This window comes from Symphalangus syndactylus, chromosome 14 (genome assembly GCF_028878055.3).
Source record: "Symphalangus syndactylus isolate Jambi chromosome 14, NHGRI_mSymSyn1-v2.1_pri, whole genome shotgun sequence".
NCBI classification, from domain to species: domain Eukaryota; kingdom Metazoa; phylum Chordata; class Mammalia; order Primates; family Hylobatidae; genus Symphalangus; species Symphalangus syndactylus.
In genome coordinates, this window is record NC_072436.2 from 57621932 (window position 1) to 57649196 (window position 27265).

Here is a 27265-nt window from a genome sequence, read left to right on the forward strand (position 1 = left end):
CTGGGCAACATGGTGAAACCGGTCTCTCTCTCTCTCTTTTTTGTTTCAGGGCGGAATTTCGCTGTTGATACCCAGGCTGGAATGCAGTGGCACGGTCTCGGCCGGCCGTGGCCTCCACCTCCCGGGTTTGGGTGGTTCTCATGCCTCAGCCTCCCGAGTGGCTGGGATTGCAGGTGTGAGCCATGATGCCCGGCTAATTTTTTTTTTCTTTTTTCTTTGGGTTGAGACGGGGTTTCTCCATGTTGGTCCAGATGGCCTGGAGCTCCCGACCTCTGGTTCTCCACCTGCCTGGGCCTCCCGGGGTGCTGGAATTGCAGGCATGAGCCACCGCACCCGGCCCACTTTATTAATCAGAATGGAATACATCCACCTGGCATGGTGGCTCACGCTTGTAGTCTCAGGACCTTGGACGGCCGAGTGCGGGAGATGCCTTGAGCTTAGGAGTTGCACACTGGCCTGGGCAACATGGTGAAACCGGTCTCTCTCTCTCTCTGTTTTTTATTTTATGACGGAATTTCGCTCTTGTTGCCCTGGCTGGAATGCAGTAGCCTAGTCTCGGCCCGCCATGGCCTCTGCCTCCCTAGTTTGGATGGTTCTCTTCCCTAAGCCTCCCCAGTGGCTGGGATTGCAGATGTGAGCTGTAATGCCTGGCTAATTTTTTTTTTTTTTTTTTTTTTGGGGTAGAGACGGGGTTTCTCCATTTTGGTCCGGCTGGCCTGGAGCTCTCGACATCTGGTGATCCGCCCGCCTGGGCCTCCCGGAGTGCTGGGATTGCAGGTGTGACCCACCATGCCTGGCCCAATTTATTTATTTATTTATTTTTATTTTTTTTTGAGACGGAGTCTCTCTCTGTCTCCCAGGCAGGAGTGCAGTGGCGCAATCTCGGCTCACTGCAAGCTCCGCCTCCCGGGTTCACGCCATTCTCCTGCCTCAGCCTCTCCGAGTAGCTGGGACTACAGGCGCCCGCCACCACGCCCGGCTAATTTTTTTTTTGTATTTTTAGTAGAGACGGGGTTTCACCATGGTCTCGATCTCCTGACCTCGTGATCCGCCCGCCTTGGCCTCCCAAAGTGCTGGGATTACAAGCATGAGCCACCGCGCCTGGCCCCGGCCCAATTTATTAATCAGAACGGAATAGATCGGCCGGGCGTGGTGGCTCACGCTTGTAGTCTCAGGACCTTCGACGCCGAGCGCAGGGGATCCCTTGAGCCTAGGAGTTCCAGACTGGCCTGGGCAACATGGTGAAACCGGTCTCTCTCTCTCTTTTGTTTTTTTTAGGGCAGAATTTCTCTATTGTTGCCCAGGCTAGAATGCAGTGGCCCAGTCTTGGCCATGGCCTCTGCCTCCCTAGTTTGGGTGGTTTTCCTGCCTCAGCCTCCCGAGTGGCTGGGATTGCAGTTGTGAGCCATAATGCCCAGCTAATTTTTTTTTTTTTTGAGTAGAGACGGGGTTTCTCAATGTTGGTCCGGCTGTCCTGGAGCTCCTGACCTCTGGCTATCTGCCCGCCCAGGCCTCCGGGTGCTGGGTTTGCAGGCGTGAGCCACTGCACCCGATCCACTTTATTAATCAGAAAGTAATAGATCGGCCTGGTGTGGTGGCTCACGCTTGTGATCCCAAGACTTTGGACAGCCGAGCGTGGTGTATCACTGGAACCTGGGAGTACCAGACTGGCCTGGGCAACATGGTGAAACTAGTGTCTCTCTCTCTCTCTCTCTCTCTTTTATTTTTCCTAGGGTGGAATTTCACTGTTGTTGCCCAGGCTGGAATGCAGTGGCTCAGTCTCGGCCCGCCGTAGCCTTTGCCTCCCGTGTTTGGGTGGTTCTCCTGCCTCAGCCTCCCAAGTGCCTGGGATTGCAGACATGAGCCATAATGCCCAGCTAATTTTTTTTTTTGTGTGTGTGTGTAGAGACGGGGTTTCTCCATGTTGGTCCGGCAGGCCTGGAACTCCCGACCTTGGGTGATCCGCCCGACCAGGCCTCCCTCACCCCTAAGATTGCAGGCATGAGCCACCGTGCCAGGCCCAATTGATTAATCAGAAAGGAATAAATCGGCCTGGCATGGTGGCTCACACTTGTAGTCCCAGGACCTTTGACGGCCGAACGCGGTGGATCACTGGAGCCTAAGAGTTCCAGACTGGCCTGGGCAACATGGTGAAAGCGGTCTCTCTATCTCTTTTTTTTTTGTTAGGGCGGAATTTCACTATTGTTGCCCAGGCTGGAATGCAGTGGTGCGGTCTCGGCCTGCCGTGGCCTCCACCTCCCGGGTTTGGGTGGTTCTCCTTCCTCAGCCTCCCGAGTGGCTGGGATTGCAGGTGTGAGCCGTAATGCCCTGCCAATTTGTGTGTGTGTGTGTGTGTGTGTGTGTGTGTGTGTGTGTGTGTAGAGAGGGGATTTCTCCATGTTAGTTTGGCTAGCCTTGAGCTCCCGACCTTGGGTGATCTGCCTGCCTAGGCCTCCCGGGGTGCTGGGATTGCAGGCGTGAGCCACAGCACCCGGCCCAATTTGGTAATCAGAATGCAATACATTGGCCTGTTGTGGTGGCTCACGCTTGTAGTCTCAGGACCTTGGACGGCCGAGTGCGGGCGATCCCTTGAGCCTAGGAGTTCCAGACTGGCCTGGGCAACGTGGTGAAACTGGTCTCTCTCTCTCTCTTTTTTTTTTTAGGACCGAATTTTGATCTTGTTGCGCAGGGTGCAATGGAGTGGGCAAGTCTCGGCCCGCCATGACCTCTGCCTCCCTAGTTTGATTGTTTTTCCTGCCTAAGCCTACCGAGTGGCTGGGATTGCAGGTGTGAGCCATAATGGCTGGCTAATTGTTTTTTTTTTTTTTTTTTGCGGGGGTAGAGACAGGGTTTCTCCATGTTGGTCCAGCTGGCCTGGAGCTCCCGACCTCCGGTGATCTGCCCACCTAGGCCTCCGGGGTGCTGGGTGTGCAGGCATGAGCCACTGCTCCCGGCCCACTTTATTAATCAGAAAGTAATAGATCGGCCTGGCGTGGTGGCTCATGCTTGTGATCCCAAGACTTTGGACAGCCAAGCGCGGTGGATCACTGCACAGGCCAGGTAAAGCCATGTGTTCAGGTTTCATGATGCTAGTCATGTAGAAACCATATTTGCATAATAAAAGATGCGGGTGTGAGGGCCAGTTTCTTCATGGTCTGTGTAAATGGCACACCTGGTGAAACCAATATCCTGGGCTTTATGTAAATCAGTCACCTCCTCCTCAAGCCTGTCTACAAAATCAATCATATCCTGCCCCAAACCCAGAAACCCTTGTGGGCAATCCACTTTCTCTGTATAAGAAAGCTCTCTCTCTCTTGCTCTCTCTCTTTCTCTCCTTTTTTGTCTGTTAAAGTTTCCACTCCTTAACCCGCTCATGTGTGTTAGTCTGTATTGTTAATCCTCTGGGCGCCAGACAATGAACCCTGAGTATTTACCCCAGATACTGAAGCTGCTTCAGGATGGGCACCTGCTCCAGAGCTAAGAGCTGAAAAACTACCTGTTGGGTATTATGTTCACTGTTTGGGTCATGGGGTAAATAGAAGCCGAAACCTCAGCATCATGCAATATACCCTGGTCACAAACCTGCACATGTATACCCTGAAACAAACAAACAAATTGTGGCTGATCATTTTCTGATACTAAAATTCATATTCTTACATCAGTGGCTTAAACATTTCCGTACTTGTGGTAGCAGTGGTGGCGGTGGTGGTGGTGTGTATGTGTGTGGGTGATTTCACCTTATTTTGAAATAAAGCCAAAGAGAAGTTCTAGAAAATGAAACTTTTATTCCCCAGAGGCGATATTTTGTTATAAAAAGCCATTTGGCAGACACCTCTGAAAGTGTTCAAGCTATACATAAAATTAATGAATCTACAAAATTGTGAGTATTGATTCTATGTGCTTTACCTTACCCATGACCTTCTCTTACGATTGTTCTAACATAACATTGAAGTAGAGATGAATGTGTCTTTCTCCCAGAAATTGCAGAGATTTAAGATGCTCGGTGGGATCATTCTCCACTCCAGATTATAATAAAAAGCTTGTATCTTCACTATTTTATTATCCAGAACGCTGAGCACTACCACGTATTTGAAGTACAATAAAAATTGATGTTTTTAGTAGTAACATTGAAATATGTGGTCTGGAGGTGCTTTATGAACCCTCAAACAAGATCAAATTATATTTCTGCAGAGACATTTATGCACCTAAAATATATAAATAATTTAAATGAATATATGATTAATAATTTTCCTCTGCTGTCTCTGAAAATTATAAGACATTTACTGAATACAACTTTTAAGATATGGGGTTGATTTGTAAGATGAAAGAGTGAAAGTTTAAGTTCATTAAATTATCTTTAATATTCAGACCTTAACTATTTGCGCTGAAATCCAAAATATATTCATGAAAGACTTACACTGTGTGCTTGATGACAGAATACACTTATATAGATGAAAATACACAAATTATACTTAAATACAAAAGATTTTCTTATATTCTTTTTTGTTTTTATCTCAACTGAATTTACAAATGCTCTTTTCACATAAACTACCTAGCTGTTCCCAGCCAAAGGAATTAGAGACATAAAAATGAGAAAATGAGTTGGTCATTTCATTCTTGTTCATCTCTCTGTCACTATAGTATTATTTTCCATTATTTATTTTCTAGAACTTAGATCTATTTAGTTGTAATTCATTTAGTACATGAGAGGCTGTGTTAAGTATGTTAAGACTTTGACTTTGTTGAATTTGGTTAAGTTTTTTTTAAAACTGCACATCTGGGATTTTTTTTGCATTTTTGTTGAAACCTGTATCAGCTTTAATGAACATATATCAATTATGTTGTCTTACTAAATTAATAATTATAGTAAATGAAAAACATACTAGAAGGTGTTTTCTCAAAAAACAATATAACACCTTAAACGCTGCACAATTTAATCCTTGAAACTAAAAATTATCATGAGCTTTTAGCCTCTTTTCACTTAGCTCAGTCACCCAAAGCTAATGATGACAAAATCATCCTAAAAGATTTTGCCATCAATTATTTCTATAAAATAAAGATTCTTAAATGTAGATTATACTTCATTTGTAATATAAACATTAATTTAATGCTCTTATCTGTACTGACTACACAGTATATACTGTATATCATAACTCTAGTATTGCTGTTGAAACCACTTTTTGATAAACAATGGCAGATAAATAAAAATTTCATAGGAACATTCTTTCTGCTGATGTGAAAATGGACCAAGCCCTTCTCTGCTGAGCTCAACAAGGGGATGATTTCAACAATAGCCAAAAAATTATCATCACAGGGAAGAGGAAAGAGAGAAAACTGGTCCGTGCTTAGCTGATTATAGAATATTCACTTACGGCATCCTTACTGGAAGTATTTCAGCATCCTAAACCATGGATGCTATAAACCAGGAAGAACTACTGCTTTGCAATGAAAGACAAAGAACAAAGGAGGCAAGAATTAGTACATGTAGTAAGAAAGCCTCTGAAAAAAGTTCGTAAAAGACCAAGTCAAGCAAATTTTAAGAAGTGTCTTAGACTCAAGAAAAGTGGACACCAACCATCTATTGGTGAATTAGAAAGTTATAACAAGGAGTTTATGAAAGAAAGGTGGAAATCTGAGACACTCTCTATATAAATAAAAAGCATTTATAGCAATCACTTGATTTATGACTTGTCTGTCAGTCTAAGAAATGTAGTTCCGCTCAAAATTAGTCTAAAAAGAACACAACACATGGGATAGCAGGTAGAGATAGTATTGTAGCTGAAAAATGAGTGTTCTATATATTCAACCCACTTTTAATTTATAATTTGGTTGTTTTGTTTAGCCATTATGGTCAGGTAACAGAACTGATCACTGTACCATTCTATAATAATCACATGATTTAGGCCACTGCTACTTAATGGCCTTTGAACCAGCAGCATTTATGTCATTTACAAACTTAAAAATGCAGAAGCTCAGGTCCCGCCATAGCTAAATCAGAATCTTCAAATTGACAAGGTATCCAGGTGATTTGTGTGCATTTTAAAGTTTGAGAAACACTGATGTATAACTACAATTTTGCCAGTGATTCCCAAACATGACTGCATATTAAAATCACCTGGGGAATTTCTTATAGGCAGTAATCCCCAGGCTGCACACACTACAGATTTTCATTCAACTGGGCTGGAGGTGAGTGTGTATAGATCATTTTAAATGCTCATCACTAATTGTTTTCAATGTATAGCCATAATAACTGTACAAAAGAAAAAGAACATTAATTTTCAAGACACCTGCACATAAGACTTACTTGGTTTAGTTGTTAAAATACCAGACTCACAAGATCATCTGGAGATTCTGATTCATGATGTCAGAGTTTGAGATCATGGATATTAGCATCTATTGTGACATGCTCTCCAAGTGATTCTTACAACCACTGAACCAACTTTCTGGACTCTGCCTTTCCAATATAATATTCCCCTTTAAGCGCTGCTTTTTATTGACTTTGCTATCCCAGGCAGCATAGTTTTCCACTGTCATCACTTGTTTTGTGTTCTGATTCTTAAAATCACTCTGCTTTTAGTTATACCCTGGAACATGGCTCACTGGGAAGCCCAACGTTTCAGAAATAGAAAAAGCTAACTTAGTCTCAAGTCTAAGTAACCTGAGGAGGCATCCTTGATAAAGTACCCCTACATGACCATTCAAGCTCTTATTTGAGATAAGATAAATAAAAATAGAAATAGTATGTTCATTCCTCTGTTTTCCAGTCCTCAGTCTGAGGGCAAGACCTTTTCCCAGACCAATGACTCATTAGTATCAATGGAATGTGTTGGCTTTCCTTAAACCACAGTTTGTCTTCCCATTGATCCCTAAAACTAGGTTTAACTTCATTGAACTAGGGAAAATTGAGGGTTATGCAATACAGCTCTAATATATGCTACATTTGCATAATCATAATCTTCCATTCATCATACTTTCATTAAAAGAGGAGACATATCTAAGGGTTTTGTGGCTCCAAAAACTGGTATACATGAATGGAAGATATCTTATTGTGTTGAATTTTCCTATGCTGAAATGGTTAGAAGTAAAAATTATCTTAATAGTTCAATATATTATCCTTAAGAGAACAAAGTTCAAGAACACTAAAATAAAAATTTAAGAAAAGCATCCCCCATAGGAAACTGTAATTTATTGACTTTCTAAAATTTGTGAATTCCAAATGTAATCACATGTTGCTGTAAATCTTACTCCCTTCTTAAGGCAAAGTAATCATATTACTAGTAATTAATAAATTGCCATAGAAAACCATGAAGCAAATAGCTGGAAATTCTTGAAATACCAAACTCATTTTTTATTCAGATAATAGAACTAAGATCAAGATAGAAGATATGGCTTGTACACCTAATTTTTAAGCTAGGCTCTAATTTCATCTTGCCTGAATCCAAGTTAAACCTTATGTTCCCTTTCTTCTTAATCACTGCCTCTGAGGTAGAGTGAATCCAGGTGATCCAGATTGGGTTTGCTAAGGATCATAGCTGAAGGGAACTGATTATATATAAACAATTCCATTTTTCACCTGCTGTGCCTTTTCAATGACTGCCCAGGTTGCTGTAGGTCATAATAAAATTCAACAGGACTAAGGATATGAACATTTTATTGAATATATTACCTGTAAAATGCAAATAAATCCTCAAAGAATTACATATTTGGCAGTCAAGCATGAAGTTTTGTAAAGACTTCTGCGGTAATTGGACAATGGTTCTCCTTAGATTATTTTAGATGTACCATCATGTAGAGACTTTGGTGCACTGAAACATGGAGAATAAATGTTCCTTATGTGTTGCCTCCATGTATAAAACAGTATATGCTGAATATATTTATGGACAGGGAAAAATTATCATTTCCTATCTGAAGCTTCTGAAACTTCATATGTAAAAATATAAAGGGGGCGTTATTTAATTTTTAATAGCAGCATTTCTTCTGAGGATGAATCTATATTTTAAAGAAAATAAGTTACATGAGTGGGAAAACTTTGATGTAACCCTGTCTTTGAGAAAGCCTGGAAATAAAGTGATAACTATTTTTCATTGAAATGATTATAAAATTGAGGTAAGGGAGAGAAAAGAAGGACATCTTTGATGAAGACGAGACCAGCATGTACATTAAGCATAGCTTGTACACTAGGAGAAGACAGAACCTTGATATACATGAACTCAGCTAGTCAGGAGAATAAACATGAGAAATATTTGTGTCCTTGAAAAATCGTTTATATCCTTTAAATATAAACTTAGAATGTAGTTAAAATCGATGCTTATACGTAATTATCATGCAGAATATACTTTTCATTTTTTACCCTTGAACATGTATAATAAATTATTAGAGAAGAGTAGAAAAGAAAAAAAATTACCTGAACAATTACATATGACCATCATTTTTAGATAATAAAATTGAGATCCAGACAGGCAAAATAACTCTCTCAAGGTCACATAATGTTAGAAGTTACTTTAAAGTCATATTACTTTTTTTTCTCTTAAAACTACCAATTAGTAACTACTGATGCTGATTTTTTAAAAATTTGCATACAATAAATGAAATATTTAATAATTTAAGATCTGGGAAAATATTAATTTTCTAATACTTGTGATCTGCAATGAACAGCTTGAAACAGTGAGCACCACACTATTGGCATCAGTCATATTTCTAGAATTGATATTAAATTGATATTCTTAAATTGTGATATTCTTAAATTGATATAGAAATTGTGTACTATGCCGTAAGAATCAATAGAAAAAAATAAATTTATGTTTTCCAGTTTTTACAATTTTATTTGCTGTTTATACTGGCTGTTTTATGTAATCTAGACACAGGATAGTGAAAAATATTTTCCATAAATAAATGTATTCTTCCTAGATAAAATTGTAGATTTTTGACTGTGTTTAATTAATAATTTGAGAAAAAATAATAATGTGATTACACAGAACAATGCAGACATACTCTGTCTTGCTGTAGGTTTGAAATGCATTTATTCAAACTATGATAGAATATATTAATATCTTTTCAGTACAGTTGGACATCCTTTGTGTTAGAGAGATTTTGAAAAGCCACAAATGATATGTGTTGAACATTTATACATTTTGTCGCTCAGAGTGCCGTATTTGTGGCTTTTTATTGTTCCTGGTATAACAATGCACAAATTACATTTTTAATTTTTGTGACAGGTTTTGTGATTTATGATTACATTTCTTTCAAGTTTGTAGAATTCTTATAATTTGGATAATTGATAATTAAAAGAACAATCATTTAAATTAAAGTAAAATTCTACCCTGATGAAGAAGAAATACAGAGAAATAGAACTAAATACAGAGAGATTTATTATAGGAATTAGCTCACATGATTATGGATATTGGCAAGTCTTAAGATCTGCATGTGAGTTAAGAAGCTGGAGACCTAGGAGAGCTGAGGGCATAGTTCCAGTACAAGTTCAAAAGCCGGAAAACCAAGGCAGTGAATGGTATAGTTCTAGTCCAAAGCCAGTAGTCTCAAGACCCAGAAAGAAAGTCTCAGTTCAAGTCAAAAGGTAGGGAAAAAGCTGATGTCCCATTTCAACGTCAGGCAGAAAGTATTCTCTCCTACTCAAGGGGGGATGAGCATTTTTGTTGTATTCAGGGCCTCAACTGATTGGGAGAGGCCCACATATATTAGCGAGGGCAATCTGCTTTAAATGTTAATTTCATCCAAAGACACACACATAGCAACACCGACAAAAATGTTTAACCAAATATTTGGGCACCTCACGACCAGGTTAAAATTAACCATTGTAACATACATACAAAATGAAAGTAGAACCGGATGTGGAAGAGGCAGTAACATTTTTGAGAGATGTACAGTATTTTCCAAAGAGCCACCCATAGGTTGCTAAAGCTTTAGAGATACTTTTAAGTTATTTTATGTTAGCCCTTTTATTTCCTCCTGTATTTCAGTGTATTTTGCTGCTTGTTTTATTTCATAGAATGTGGACTTATAAAAAGTTATTTAAAAAATGTTTTTGATTATCAATAACGTAATCCACATGATTTGGGAAAGGGGGTTTTGAAATTAAAGCAGATTTCAGACAGCAGCCTGTGTTATACATACTTTTACACAAGCTCTTCTCCAGTCATAATGGGAGATTTAGTGCCTCAGCATTTCTCAGTTGTGCAGTACATAATAACTGTGTGAATAAATACTATGAAGTCATACAGATATTACTTATTTGGCTGAAATATTGTAGCAATTGACAGTACAGACAATCACCTATGGAACACTAGGGTAAAATTAGATAGCAATTGAGAGACATTTTATAGTAGCTAGATACTAGTTTTAAAAGCAAGCAATTCAGTATTTACACTAACTTCCTTTTAGGCCTAGGTCATATAAAATAACTGGTTATACTGGTAAGTAAAATTTAAGTAGTCTGGGGGGAAGAAGAGTTTCTAGTTAATTAAATCAGGGAATGAGGCTTCTGAATGGCTGTGTGAGGAGTCTGGCAAATCCTTCCTTCAAAAGACAATAAAATGGGACAAAATTGTTAAAAATAACAATTTTTTGAGGAAATTTGACTAAAATGGCATACAATGCATTGATAAATATTTCTTCAAAAAATTTGCTGAATCTAAATAAAAACAATGGAAATATGTGATATTTTAGGTAAGGGTTGCTCCCATCTCCCCAGTTCTGTCATACGGGGCATCTCTCTGGTTGGGCGGGGAAGGCCACCAGAGTGGAAGCTCCCACTGCACCTGCCACTCCACATTGTGAAAGTTCTATCCTGGGCTTGTAGGATGGGCTCGAGGACTGGTAGCTCTCATTCCCCCCTTTTTTCCATCACACTTACTACTATCATTTAATTATTCGTCTAGTGTCTGCCTCTCTAATGAAATATAAGTTCTAGGACAATGATTTTTTTTCTGTTGTGTTCAATGCTGCAACACTTAGAAAATTTAATCCACTGTAAGTGGTCAGTAAAGATTTATTAAATTAGTAGATCTTTTAACTAGTGGTTTCATTTAATGTTTGTTTTTTATCGTGTACATATTTGGACTGATTTTAACCATCTTATTTTATGCTGTTTGTCCTCCTCTTTAAGTTTTCTCTTTTTTTTTCTTTCCCTGACTTGATTAACTATTTCTTTGTGGGATTTTTTTTATTACTCTACTTTTATGCCCTCTCCTAGATTTAGAAGTTATGCATATTTCAATTTTACTAGCTTTTAAAACTACACTGAAAGACAAGAGCAAATATATTTGATTTGTGTTTTCTTATTCTTTATACTAGATGTATATTATATATAAATTTGTATTAACATTGTTTAGTTTTTAAAAACTAAGAGAAAATATGTGCTTGAGCCAAGCCAAAGTTAAAATCTTTGTTACTAAGAACTAGGTGAGTAAAACCAAAAGAAAAACCTCCCCCAAAAAGCAGCAAAGTTTATTAAATAAACATTTTCTAAAATGACTCTGAAAGAAAAATATTTTATGTGAATACTTATTTTTACCTTCTCTGTTTTTAATTATAATTTTTTTGAACATTTTACACACAAACACACATATATAATTCAGGGACATAAGGATGTGGCTTGAGGTGAAATAAAATGTTAAAAGCATTATTTATAAAATAAAAATAATAATACACTAGAGGTCTTGTTTTGATTCCATTTCTATTCCCAAATCTACTATTATTTAATTTTATAATTAAAAAATAGCTGTTGAATTAAAGTAAATGCCTTTAAACTTTTTTATTTCTTAAATATATTATTCTTACTAACCAACTATACATTGTTATTGAAAGTAACCTATTATGTAATAAATATAAAAATAATTGAAAAGTAAAATGTCCATAACATATAAAGTGTTTAAAAATGAACAGAAATTAGATATCTTATAGCCTGTCACTCCTGACATCAATAAATTACATGTATAAAATAAACTACCTTCCATACACAGAAAATAGCCACCAAATAAGTTTTAGAATTACTTATAAGTTGTGTGCAGAAAGGACATCCTTCATGTTTTTCTTTCTCATCCTTTTAAATAGCAACTTGAAACACAGTTGGTGAGGACCAGGGCTCAGTTTGGCTTCTGATAGAAATTTGGATACACAGATTGAGTATAGTCATTAATGGCTATGCTTAAGTGGAAGGGTGTGTTCAGACCTAAGATAGGCTGAAAAATGTTTTCACAATTTCTATAACCTAAAACTTATGGGAAGGCTGTGACAGTGAGGTAACAAATCTTTGCTAATAATTGGAAAGAAAAGGCCAATTCCTGAATTAATTGCCACTGTCTAAAGAGGATGTGAGTTGACCTCCGATGCCAACTAACATGGAAAAAGAGTAAAATATTTCATTATTTTCCTCAAAGATTAATATGTTACATAACGCTTGAACAGGAGTAAGAAAGTTCAAAAGTGTAGATTTTAAAATATTTTCTCTAGATCCTGTGAATAAGCTCTACATTTATAATGTAGTCAGATACAATAGAAAAGAAGAATAAATGTAAAAGCCAACAACTAAGACAAAATCAAATGAACATAGATATTTAAAAGATTTTGAAAGATAGGGGAAATATTTTTAATATTTGAATTAACTGGCCTACTGTAAAGCAATAATAATGAAATGGCTCATACAACAAAGTGCTCAACAATTGTGAAACAACTGTTCATAGATGAGGAGAAAATTAATGACAAGAAAGAGGTCCTTCCACACTAGAAGCCATTTAGGCTATAGGTATGTGTCAATCTCTACTAGGAACATAAGAGAACACAAACACATCTACCTATCAGATACAGTCTTTGTGACTTACAATAAAAAAGAAAGCATTTTCAAAAAAACATTGCCACATGTCTGAGAAAATCTTAATTTAGTATTGACATAGGTCTCCAAGCAGATTTTATTTATTTATTTATTTATTTATTTATTTATTTATTTGAGATAGAGTCTCCCTCTGTTGCCCAGGCTAGAGTGCTGTGTGCTGTGGTGTGATCTCAGCTCATTGAAACCTCCACTTCCTGGGTTCAAGGAATTCTCCTTCCTCCACCTCCCGTGTAGCTGGGATTACAGACACTTGCCTCCATGCCTGGCTAATTTTTGTATTCGTAGTAGAGATAGGGTTTCACCATGTTGGCCACGCTGGTCTCGAACTCCTGACCTCAGGTGATCTGCCTGTCAAGGCCTCTCAAAGTGCTGGGATTACAGGTGTGAGCCACTGCACCCAGCCTCCAAGGAGATTTGAAAACCAATATGTGAGAAGTACAGTTTTCATTAATTACCAGATAACGAACCTGTGACAGGGAAGTTTGAAAATTCAATCTTTAACAACAGGTAGAAAATAAAAAGGAAAAAAAAATTTTAGTAAGGAACAAAGAATAAGTTTCCAGCACCATTACTTCAAGAAAAACAAAATGGGTCATGGCAATTATTATATTTTAAATAATGGTTGTAAAAAATCATTTCTGCTAAGCTCTGATTGCTACCACCAACAAATATCTACTAAAAATGATCTAGCAGCTAAAAACATAAATGGATGTCTAATATTCAAAATATCACACTTTAAACAAACATCAAACAAAATAAAAAGCAATGCATTCAAAGAATGATAATGTATCTGTGCTGTATAATAACAGTTAAATTTTAAATATTAAGAATGGTTGAATTAGCTTATTCAGTTACAGGCACAATTTAATTGAGGTCACTTCTTCGTAAATTACACGGACTATTTACATGGCCAGTGTGTACTCAAAGGATTAAACAGAGCATTATATTTGTCGTTCTGGGCTTAAGGGCATTCACTAAAGTGTCAAGTGCAGTAAACCTGTGGTAGTTTTTAAAAAAATATTTAGGTATCTGACAATTTTAGGTTGTATAGGTGACAAACAAATAAATGTAAGGAGACTAAGATCTCATTAAGGTAAAAGGATCGAAAGCCATATACTAATTTTTTTTTTTTTTCCTGCTTGTTAAATCAAAGAGCTGGTTCATGGCAGTGTAGCGGTCTTTTACACAACAATAAGGAAAAGACATTACATCCCAAGAAGAGGTTTGGCTAGTGTCTTAATCCATTCCTGCTGCTATAACAAAATACCACGGACTAGGTAATTTACGAAGAACATCAATTTATTTCTCACAGTTCTGGAGGCTGCAAAGTAAAAGGTCAAGGTGCCAGCAGATGTAGTGTCTGGTGAAAATTTACTCTCTGCTACCAATATGGCATCTTGTTGCTACAGCCTCACATAGGGGAAGACAGAAGGGCACAAGGGACTAGGCACTCCCATCAACCTCTTCTATAAGAGCACTAATCCTGTTCATAAGGGCGGAATGTTCAGAACCTACTCACTTCTCCAAATGCCCAACCTCTTAATACCATTACATAGGATATTAAGTTCCAACATGTGAATTTTGGAGGGACACATACATTCGAACTACTACATATAGTCTCTGATAAATTCAGAGGGGTTACTTCTGCATCTTTATCTATGTGTGCACAGTTCCTCATGTAATAAACACAGTGCTTGAAGATGCTGTTTTTATTGGCATAGCCTTCCTTGATAACCAAAGGAAACATTTGCCTTAATAAATCCATGGAGATAAATTTAATTAGGTGTTATTTTACGTCACCCTCAAATCATGTCTAAATCTATAGTTGGTTAATCATCCAAGTTAACATCGTCAACTGTCTTGTCTTTGTTCTATATTTAGTGGAATTAAAATTTTTGGAAGTAAACATTGTGAAACTTCCTAGTATATCTGGTAGATGGGTAAATAAATTTCTCTCCTTATTCTACTTTCAAAATCTTGTCTATTTATTAAGTTATATAACTAAAAATAATTTTAATATTAGCTTGTTTTGGTCCACTGCATTTATATATTAATTTGGAATTAATTGCCATCTTTAAAATAATGAGATTATCCACCCGTGAAGGTGATGTGGTTCTTTATTTATTCCAGTTTGATTTATGTCATCAAATAATGTTATCTAATTTTCTAAAGAAAGTATTGTTGATATGTTACTTATATTAAGTAACTTCTAGGTCTATTTCTATTTTCATTGAGTTGCCTTGGATTTTTTATTTGATCATTAATGCTTAAAAAGAAACTCTATTGGTTTTTGACTAAATCTAGTAACCCTAATGTATTCTTTTACTTGTCTAATGGTTTTCTAAAACTACTCTTGGATTTTTAAATTTAGGCAAGAAATGTCAATTTTTTTCTGTACCTTTCCTATTTATTTATTTATTTTCCCCAATATGGAGTCTATTGTGTTTTCAATCCTCACATACATATATATGTTTTTTTTTTTGAGACAGGGTCTCACTCTGTCACCTAGGTTGGAGTGCAGCTGCATGATCTCAGCTCACTGCAACCTCTGTCTACCAGGTTCAAATGATTCTCCTGCCTAAGCCTCCTGAGTAGCTTGGGTTACAGGTGCCTGCCACCATGCCTGGCTAATTTTTTTGTATTTTTAGTAGAGATGGGGTTTCACCAGGTTTGCCAGGCTAGTCTCAAACTCCTGACCTCATGATCAGCCTGCCTTGGCCTCCCAAAGTGCTGAGATTACCAACATAAGCCACTGTGCCCGGCCTACTTTCCTATTTTCATATTTCTGATTTTTATTTATTATCTACTATCTCTGCCTAGAGGCTCTGCCCTTGTGTAAAATCAGAGCATCAGTAACTTGCATTCTTTTTCTTAATTCTTATTTCAATGGCCAGTGGCATTTATTTTCTAAAATATAAATCTTTAGTATCTTAACTTAGGTTTTTGGTAGAAACCTAAAACCAGATTACAGAAGTTTCCATCTGTTCTTCATTTTGCAAGTGTCTTTTTCATGAGTAAAAGTAGACATCGATTTTATTATCTTCATCCATTGAGTAGTTCGTATTATTTTTTCCCTTAATGTGCTAATTTAGTAAATTATATTGATAGGTTTTCTTCTGATTCTAGGTTATTCTTGGATAAACTCTACACGGTTATGCTCTATTATTACTACAGATAGTGGAAGAATTTGCTATAACTTTAACTTTTCTCTCAATTTGTTTGGATCTGAAATTGGCTTATAATTCTGTGTTGTACTCATCCTATTTGCATATTAAATTTGTATTAACCTTATAAGACAAGTTGGTAAAATGCCTTAATTTTTTTTCTTTAGAACTTTGTACAAGTTAGGGATTATGTATTTCTTAAAAGTTTGGCAAAAATCACATGTAAAAAACATTTGGGGCTTGAGGTAGATAAGAGCAGAGGACTAATTATAGCCTCAATTTTTAAAAACAAGTATTTATATACTATTCAGTTGTTGCTGATTTTCCATACGTTCTGTGATTGATTTGGGTGTATACAATTCCCTAGGTATTTTCCATGTTGTTAAATTTACAGATTTAGTTTGAAATGTTGGCCATAACATTATCTTATTATTTTTTACTTTATAGATATGTCTTCTTAATAGTTCCTTATATATTTCCTTTGTATCATCTTATATATTTAATCACAATTTTCTATAATTCTTATCTCAAATTCTTTCAAAGAATCATCTTTTACTTTATAGTTTTGTTATTATTTGTTTTAATATTCTTTTGTGTTTTCTCCCTATAATTGTTTCTTTTATACTTTTCGTTTGCACATTTTCCTCACTTACTTTTAATACTTAATCTTTTAATAAATGTTTAATGGCTATGAATGCTTTTATTGATTTATTTCATCACCTGTGAGTGATAATTGCATTTTCCTCTTCATTTCCTTAATGAATGGGAGTGATTTTCTCTGTGATAATCCCCTTCCTGTCTTAATATAGTCTACTGGGTGGATTAAAGGTTTTTAAACTATCTTTTTAGTTCACAGGCATCTAACTTATAAAAAGCTCTACCTAGGAAGATGCACCTAAGGAAAAACATCTTGGGAGACATCACCATTAGAATAGGATTTAGGTAATAAGATTCTGGACTTAGAACCGGAACTTTGTGCTGTAATTTGATGAAATTTTGTGAGTGTTTGGATGTATTTTGCGCATGAAATAGAGGTAAAATCTTTTAGCTACAGAACGAAGTTTTGCAGATTACTTGCAGTGATTGCACAAAAATCTCTCAGATCCCTTATGTCTCTTTAGAATGCAACTTTGCACCCTTTTCCATCAAGAGGTAGAGTCTAATTCCCTTCTTCTTCAATCTGAGATTACTTTCTAACTTGCTTTCAACAACCAAAGGTGACAACAGTAAATTAGCATGACTTCAGAGTATAGGCCTGAAGAGGAATAATGGCCTTTGCTTCCACCTGTGCAACCTGAGACTTGTTTTCTATTTATGTCTAGGCTGCAGGAAACTGAGTGGCCCAGTAGAAAAGAACTGAGATTCTCCAACTTGCAGCCAGCACAACTGCCAAATATATTAGTAATTTTGGATCTTACTGTTTAAACCACCACATTCCAACTAAAATGGAGCTACAAGAGTGACCTTAGACAAAACCAATCTACAGAGTCAAGAGATAATAATAATGTCATTCATGTGTATATTACTAAACTGTGGATGGTTATATAGCAAGAGACAACCGAAATATTCATCATATTGTCCCCACTCCTGTTATAAAATCTTTATTCAGTCTCCATTGCAATTGAATAAAATTAAATTCTTCCTCATACCCAAAACACACACGCTTTATAATTTATCACATGTTGTTGCATCTTCCTTTACTCCATCCATTATTACCAAAGTCATCCAGCTCACTTGAGATCACAGGTGACTCTACTGTGAGCTCTTTTTTGAGTTTTTCAGATGGAGGTAGTTTAAATCACTAGAGCCTGGATAACTCAATGTTGGGAATAATTGGATAATGAGGAAGACTTAGTTTCCCATATCTAGAGCTCAGCAGTTTCAGCCTATAATTTTCCCCACAGTTTAGATGGAATTCAGATTTTAAGATAGGGCGAGGAATGTATCTGGAAATGGACCATCCATGGCAACTTCCTGGTAAATTTCCATGGTAGAGTGACTTCTCCAGAAACTCAGTCTTTTCAAAGCAACCTGTGCTTTTTGGCCTCTAGGAAACAAAGTAGTCTCCAAATTCTTCAAAGACAAAATATGACAATTTATTAATTGCCAAGGATAAATGTAAATGTCAAGTGGATTTGGATATAATTGATAACTGTAAGCTCCTTTACTAATTGTAGGAAAACACATAGGAAGAAAAATTGTAATAGATATTTTCTTTGTGAGTGCAAAATTTTAAAAATGACAACTTAGCTCAAAGAAATTAGTTTGATGATTTCAATTGCTTATCATAAATAAATATGTATATTCACCCCCAAACTAAATGTACCAGTAGATCAAACTGAGCAACGTTTTCAAGTGCCTCTTTATTTGATGATGAATTATGGATATTGCTATTATTTTCTTCACTTAGGCATGTTGTATTAGGTTTTCTTAATCACCATATTCCTTTACTGATATGTCATTTTTCTGGTATATTATAAATGAGGTTTAGGTACTATTAGGACTTTTACATTAGTTTTATCTAGAGAAGCTATTTATGAAAGTTGGTGCTGGATTGCGGAAACCAGAAATCTTATACTTGCATCTGAAAGCTTCCAGATTTGACTTCTGAAGTTTTTTGTGTGTGTTCTCTTTATCATTAAAAGAATATACATCTTTAAATATGATTGTTCACTTTTTTTTTTGTCAATCTCATCACTATGACCATTGTGACTAACGCATAGGATTTTTTGACTAGGGATTGGCTAAGATTTCTTGCCAATGCTAGGCTGGGCGCGGTGGCTCATGCCTGTAATCCCAGCACTTTGGGAGGCCAAGGTGGGTGGATCACAAGGTCAGGAGATCGAGACCATCCTGGCTAACATGGTGAAACCCTGTCTCTACTAAAAATAGAAAAATTAGCCGGACGTGGTAGTGAGAGCCTGCAGTCCCAGCTACTCAGGGGTCTGAGGCAGGAGAATGGCATAAACCCAGGAGGTGGAGCTTGCAGTGAGCTGAGTGAGCCAAGATCATGCCACTGCACTCCAGCCTGGGCAACAGAGCAAGACTCCATCTTAAAAAAAAAAAGATTTCTTACCAATGCTAAAGAGTACTATAGGTCACCAATTAAAAGTGTTGGTTTCTATACCCATTTAGGTGAATAGAATGATGGATTTTTGGATTGTAGTTTTAGCACAGACTGAGATGCAGCTGAGATAGATGGTAATCTTAATTATTCATTCTTTCTTTCTAATAGTATTTATTGAATGGCTAATATGTACCAGGAAATCTTGTGTGTGCCTGGGGTACATATGTGGTGAAAAGAATTTTCTATTCTCATGACTCTGGCATTCAAGTGGCTATTCTCCATATTTTGGGATGTTTCTATCATTTTGAAGATCTGAATAATCCTAGAATCAAGATTTAATAATGTAACAACTGTGTTAGAGAAAGATATACAGGATCACAGCTGTGTGACTAAAGTATAACAATCTTATTTACTTTTTAAAATCTTAACACTTCAAGAAAATTAAACCCTGAAAGATTAGCATTTTATTTTTAGATCAAACCACTACTACATTCATAAGACATGAAATAGGGTCAAACAGTTTTAATGTTTAAAGAAACACTAGTTTTGTCTTAAAACATTTAAAAATACATTGTTTTGCTTTATAGTGTACAGTCTTTTGACAATGGCTATCTGAAAGCTTACGCAAGCAAATGAGATGAAAAGCTTGTGTTATATATAATACATGTCCACTTTTTAGTTAACATAGTTCTCAGAATGAAAACAATAAGACAGTTCATTAATAAGTAGCAGTGAATCAAAAAGCACAAAGGGAGAGCCATTTTAATGATTCTTAGGTAGCAAAAAATAATTTGATGTGCATATGAACTTAGCCTTCTCCCTATTTGTAAAATCCCCCTTACACTATTTGTAAGATCATTCAGTCTCATGGCTTTACGTTTCTTCTACCTGCTGTTGACATTCAAACCAAGGTTTCTATATAAGACTGTTCTGCTGAACTCCGAAACTCAACTTCTCACTTTTCCTCTGAAACCGGATTTATCTACTTCAGTTTGATGAGAACTTCCTCCTTCAAGATGCTAAGGGAAAATTCTGGAGTCATATTTGATCGATTGCTTTCTCTCATATCCCACACTTAATATTTCAGGAAATCTGTTGGTTTCTCCTTCAAAGTATATGCAAAATCTGACCCCTCTTCTCTGCTGTCCCCGAGCTGAGTCATTAGCATCTCTCATTTTCGTTAGCATAATAGCCTCCATATTGGTCTTAATACTTCTACCCTTCTAACCCACAGGATGTACCTTTGGGAATGAAAACTCATGTAGGATCTCCCCTTTTTGCTTAGAAGTCCAACTGAAAGTCCTTATAATGATTCCCACTCTTTTCACCCTCCTTTCCTTTCTGACTTTATCTTCTGCTACCTCCCCATCACTCCCTTCTGCTAGGCACGCTGAATTCTCTTCCACGCTGGCCCTCACCATAGAGCATTCACACCTGCCAGTTCCCCTTTCCATCACCCTCTCAGTGAGTTCGGCTCAGACAGTCCTCCTTGAAACCGTGGCTGTTCTCCTGTTCCCCTCCCCTGGCAAGCCTTATCCACTGTTCCTCCCCCAATTTTACCCAAAGGAATTGTCAGCTAATATCCTATATCAAATATTTATTCTTGCTATTCATAGTTTATCTGAATATAATTAATGTAAGCTCCATACAAATATTGCTTTTTGCTTGTTTTCTGACTAGATTATAACTGGCGCTTAGAAGGGCCCTGGATAAATAGTCATGGGACTCATAACAAAATTTCAGTCAGCAATGGACTACATATTCAACACTGATCCTGTAGGATTTCAATACCATATTTTTACTGTCCCTTTTCCATGTTTTCATATGTTTAGATACTTACCATTGTGCTAGAATTGCCTACAGTATTAAGTAAAATAACATGCTCTACAGCTTTCTAGCCAAGGAGGAATGGGCTATACCATATAGCCTAGGTGTATAGAAAGTGATACCCTCAGCCGGGCACAGTGGCTCACGCCTTTAATCCCAGCATTTTGAGAGGCCGAGGCAGGCAGATCACCTGAGGTCAGGAGTTTGAGATCAGCCTGGCCAACATGGTGAAACCTCTTCTTTACTAAAAATACAAAAATTAGCCAGGTGTGGTGGTGGGCATCTGTAATCCCAGCTACTCAGGAGGCTGAGGCAGGAGAATTGCTTGACCCCAGGAGGTGGAAGTCACAGTGAGCCGAGATCCTGCCACTGCACTCCAACCTGAGCAACAGAGTGAGACTCTGTCTCAAAAAAAAAAAGAAAAAAAGAAAAGAAAATAAGGTGATACCCTCTAGATTTGTGAAAGTACACTCTGTGATGTTCACATAATGATGAAATATCCTAACACATTTCTGAGAACGTATCCACGTCATTAAGCAAGGAATGACTGTATGTTCTAAATGAATGCATAAAACTCTTGTGGTTTTCAGTAAACCTTATTCGATGGTTAGCAGAAGGGAAACAGGATCTTATTTGATGAATTGATAAACGTAGTGTAATATAACTAGAAAATGTAAGAGTTTCAGACAACTATTCCTTTTACACTTTTACCATTGTATAAGCAATTTTCATTTAGTGTCATTCACTGTTAAGTATGATGAGGAAGAAATTAAATAGACGTTTCCTTCTTGCTGGCTCTTGCCAACTGAAGTATAGAAACTATATATATATATACATATATATATATAGTTTCATGATTATATATGTATGTATACACACACACACACACACACACACTCGGTTTAAATGGAATACAGCCTTAGAGTGTTTGTGGCAGTTATATTAACTAAAGGCTCTCAATAAAGGACAAGCATTCTAAGGGGAAAAATATTCAGATAAACAAGCTTTAGAGTAAGTATTCTTAAATTTTGTATCTCTTTAGAGCTGATGAGTTTTACATAATTTAATTTTTGAAATTTTTCTAGTAATTTATTTTATTATACTTTATACTATATTTATTTTTATATTAAATATACTGTATTTATACTATATATTTTTATTACACTTTACAAAAGTATTGATCCACAAATGGATCTGCATTTCTTCATCACAAATATTTCAAAAAGCACTGGGGTAAAGGGAATAATAATAAAGAATAATAAGTATAATTCCAAGCTATATGTATTATCTTTATGTCTCAGGGTGATACTTGCATTCCCTTCTTTCTATATGTATATATAAAATAAGTATCATCAAAACTAACATGTAGGGTTGTTCAAATATCTACAATGTTATGCATTGTGTACCATGCACAGAATAAAAAATAAATATTATTAATGTATTTATTGTCATATCCTTTCTTATGATATCTGAAACAGTGTGTCACATTTTATTTTATTTTGTCATGTATTCATTTCTTATTTAACTCGGCTGTAAACTGCACATAAATTCACAGCCCTGGAGATAGTACTTTGTATATATCTAGCTGCTCAGTAAATGTATGTTTGATTTGTTCAGATTGCTGTAGAGTTCCAATCTGCTTGTTTTCAAACAGGATAATTGACATGGTGATATGTAAAATCATAAAGTTATTTCAATTCACATTAACATTGATCCTTTATTCACCAAAAAGAAAGACATAATATATATTTCAAGAGAATGGCAGACATCTGTTTTGTTTTTCACAACAATCCCAGCCTAGAACAGTGCACAATACTATTAGTATGTCTTGAAAAAGTATTTGGTAAATGAATCAAATGTAATTCCTCCTTGTATTTGACTCACATTTTAAACACTTGTGTGATAGTTTAACAATATTCCAAATCCACTATAAAAATCTGATGTTTTTGTAAGAGAAATTTGTTAATTCAAAAGCAATACTAACAAAAACACATAGTTACTGCAGGCCTATGTGACTGACCTTGCAACAAACACCCTAGAACCCAAGACTCGGGTGACCTTTCTTGAAGTTGTTAGTTGTCTTCATATGGCATTTTATCATGTTTAGCATATAATCCTCCATTCCGCATTTTCTTATGGTAGTTTTAAGGATTTTTAACGCATTCGTTTAGTTATTTGATAAAATCATCTTTGTATTGGTATTTACGTATGCTTATGAGGTATCTACGATAATCATAATCACCAGGTCAGGTATAAACTTTTTTTTTTGAGACGGAGTCTCGCTCTGTCGCCCAGGCTGGAGTGCAGTGGCACAGTCTCGGTTCACTGCAAGCTCCGCCTCCCAGGTTCACGCCATTCTCCTGCCTCAGCCTCTCCGAGTAGCTGGGACTACAGGCGCCCGCCACCACGCCCGGCTAATTTTTTGTATTTTTAATAGAGACGGGGTTTCACTGTGGTCTTGATCTCCTGACCTCGTGATCCGCCCGCCTCGGCCTCCCAAAGTGCTGGGATTACAAGCGTGAGCCACTGCGCCTGGCCAGGTATAAACTTTTAAAAGTAGCATCACTCCAAAATACCATCGTGAGCATGAACCTCTTCTCTCAATCAAAAACAATATATTAGGCTGGACACAGTGGCTTATGCCTATAATCCTAGCACTTTGGGAGGTCAAGGAAGAAAAATTGCTTGAGCAAGAAGAACTTTGGTAACATAGTGAGATCTTGTCTCCCCAAAAAATATTTTCAAATTAGCCAGACACGGTGGTGAGCACCTAGTCCCAGTGACTCTGGAGGCTGAAGTGGGAGAATCTCTTGATCCTGGGAGGTAGAGGCTGCAGTGAGCCATGGTCGCTCCATTGCACTCCAGCCTGAGTGACAGAGCAACTCAAAAACAAAACAAAACAAAACAAAACAAGACTTCCAAACACAGAATTTTGAAAAGTCTCTATGTGGTCAGAGAGGTTTAATTTACACAAATCAAGGAATGATTAAAATTTAAGATCTTACTCTAAAGATTCAGATTTTTTTTTTTTTATTCTACTTTAAGTTTTAGGGTACATGTGCACAATGTGCAGGTTTGTTACATATGTATCCATGTGCCATGTTGATTTCCTGCACCCATTAACTCGTCATTTAGCATTAGGTATATCTCCTAATGCTGTCCCTCCCCCCTCCCCCAACCCCACAACAGTCCCCGGAGTGTGATGTTCCCCTTCCTGTGTCCATGAGTTCTCATTGTTCAATTCCCACCTATGAGTGAGAACATGCGGTGTTTGGTAAGGAAACAGTAAAAGTTCCTTTATCCCCCTTGCAGGGCATGTGACAGGGGGAGTGGCTCGCCTCTTCAGTGCCCCACTGCTCAAACCTCCAGGGGGACCATACAGACCGGAAGATTGTGGGGCTTCAACCCCATGGCAACAGCATCTAGGGTGGTGTGTTTACAACTCCTGAAGCCCAGTGGGTGTGTGTTACAGGGTGTTCTTTTAGTTTAGCCATCTGTAGTTAGCTTGTGTTACTAAGCTCTATTAGGCCCTCTGCCTTATCACAAGGACAGAAGGCTTTCTGTATCCCAGGGTTCTTGCCTTGGTGGGCCTGTTTCTGCAAGTTCCTCCTGATATCAGGGGCTGCCTGAGTAATAAATGTATCCTTTAGGATTAGCTGTCCCTCAGCTGAATCAGGAGATACAAAGGTGTGCTTTACCAAGGGCTCCCTCAGCCTTTCCAGGAAGGCAATGGGATTTTCATCAAATCCCTGGTCGATCAAGGACAACTTAGTATAATTGAGAGGCTTGGTCTTAGTCTTACATAAGTCCTCTGTTATGCTCACCTGAAAGTGTCTCCTCTTCCAGTCTTCCATCTGGTCACTGGGATCCCATTTAAGTCCTTCACTGGTACTGCTTCTCCCCCAGTTAAATAATATTTGCTCCTTTTCCTGACACCATATGTGATGCAAAGCTCATCCCCAGATCTCCCTGCTGCTTGAAGAGTTGCCTGTTTCTCAGTGTCTGTCAGGGTCTGATTCAAAGGTAACATAACATCTCTCCAGGAGAGTTCAAATATTTGGGTGAAATACTGAACAGCCTCTATCTATCTATCAGGGTTATGTGAAAACTTGCCAAGATCCCCCTTGATTTGCCTGAAGTACTGTACAGAGAAGGGGCCCTAGACCTTACTGGGCCCAGATTCATTGGGCATCTGTTGGAAGGGCAAGAGCGAGACTGAGGCTTGTTGAGGGCAAGGATTTCTAGGGGGGAGAAGGGCTTGAGGGAGCTGGCTCCTCTGCTGGGAGTGCCTCTGGGATTCGTATCTTTAATTTCTTGGGCTTGCCCCTTGCAGCCTTCCCTGAGATGGCAAACAGGAGGGCTGGATCAATCCCACATTGTTGGTAAAGGTTTGGGTTGCCTTGCAAGGTATAGAAAGCCTGCACATATGGGGCTTCAGACCATCTGTCATCACATCTACAGAAAAGGCCCAACTACTGGATTGTATTGAAATGAATGGTTCCTTCCTGAGGCCAAGCCAGTCCTTGCTATGAATGATAATTGGGCAAACCTTTGTGTAGAGGGCTGTGAGGCATTTTATAATTTATATAAACATTATGTAAATATTTATATATTTATATAATATTTATATATAAATATATTACATATATTAATTTATATATTTTTTAATATATAAATTATAATATATATTAAATATATAATATATAAATTATAATATATATTAAATATATAATATATATTACATATTATATATATTATATATTATATATGATATATATATATTTATATATATATGAGTCGGCATCTCTTCCGAAACCCTGCTATATATAATATATATTATATATAATATATATAATATAATATATAATATATATAATATATAATATATAATATAATATATAATATAATATATAATATATAATATATAATATATAATATGTAATATAATATATAATATATAATATATAATATAATATATAATATATATAATATAATATATAATATATAATATAATATATATAATATAATATATAATATATAATATATAATATATAATATATAATATATAATATAATATATATAATATAATATATAATATATAATATAATATATAATATATATAATATAATATATAATATATATTATATATAATATATAATATATATCATGTCATATATAATATATATCATATCATATATAATATACATTATATTATATATTGTATATTATATATTATATATAATGTATATAATATATTATATATAATGTATATAATATATTATATATAATGTATATAATATATTATATATAATGTATATAATATATTATATATAATGTATATTATATATAATGTATATTATATATTATATATAATGTATATTATATATTATATATAATGTATATTATATATTATATATAATGTATATTATATATTATATATAATGTATATTATATATAATATATAATGTATATTATATATAATATATAATATATATTATATATTATATATAATGTATATTATATATAATATATAATATATATTATATATTATATATAATATACATTATATATAATATATAATGTATATTATATATTATATATAATGTATATTATATATAATATATAATGTATATTATATATTATATAGTATATATAATGTATATTATATATAATATATATTATATACAATATATATACTATATAATATATTATATATAATACATATAATTATATATATAATATATATAATATATAATATATCATATATTATATATAATAAATATACATATATAAATTTATATATATTTTATATATAATATAAATTTATATATATTTTATATATATTATATATATAATACATAATTTTGTATATGTTGGGCAATTTATGACTGATAATATCTTGCAAGGAGGGCTGATCTTGCTCACTGAACTATCCTTTTGTGTGGTGAATACATTAGTGTGTTTGCTAGACAAATTTGTTAGGAGATAAAAATACTTAAATTGTTGAACATAATAAATGGAGAAAACATTTGAAGTTCCCAGGGCAAACCAAGAAGAAGAAAAGGAAAGAAGGGCATATGATTTTGACCCACCAAGATATGCAAGACCAGCAGTAGCTGCAATATGAGGGGCATAGGTAGTGGGAAATCGTGGGTGGCAAATGAATAAAAGTATTTGGGAACAGGAATACAATATTATTTGTCTACTTCTCCAGTAGCATTGTGATGACTTCATCTTGTCCCAAATATTAAATGTGGTTTATTACAGCACTCATCATTAAGTTATTCATTGTGTGGCCTTTCTTTTTTCCTGTCTTTCTTTCTCTCTCTCTCTCCCTTCCTCCCTCCCTTTTTTACTTTC

The 27265-nt window shown here is 35.9% G+C and overlaps 1 protein-coding gene across 28 annotated transcripts in view; it reads left to right on the forward strand.

The window, feature by feature from the left end:
* The window catches only part of LOC129462114 (uncharacterized), a 60473-nt gene that overhangs the window by 16037 nt on the left and 17171 nt on the right, over positions 1-27265 (forward strand). For 5 of the 28 annotated variants that reach the window (XR_010115437.1, XR_010115449.1, XR_010115446.1 and 2 more), the window contains 2 exons: positions 50-173; positions 2188-22346. The exons of 1 other annotated variant lie outside the window; for it this stretch is intronic. Coding sequence is in view for 7 of the 27 variants with exons in the window: in XM_063616820.1 (XP_063472890.1) it covers positions 50-472 (423 nt within the window). In the remaining 20 variants the exon portion in view is untranslated. Of the gene's footprint in view, positions 1-49; positions 22347-27265 lie in introns of those variants that run through there. 22 more of the 28 variants (XR_010115442.1, XR_010115450.1, XR_010115443.1 and 19 more) reach the window with 12 other exon arrangements.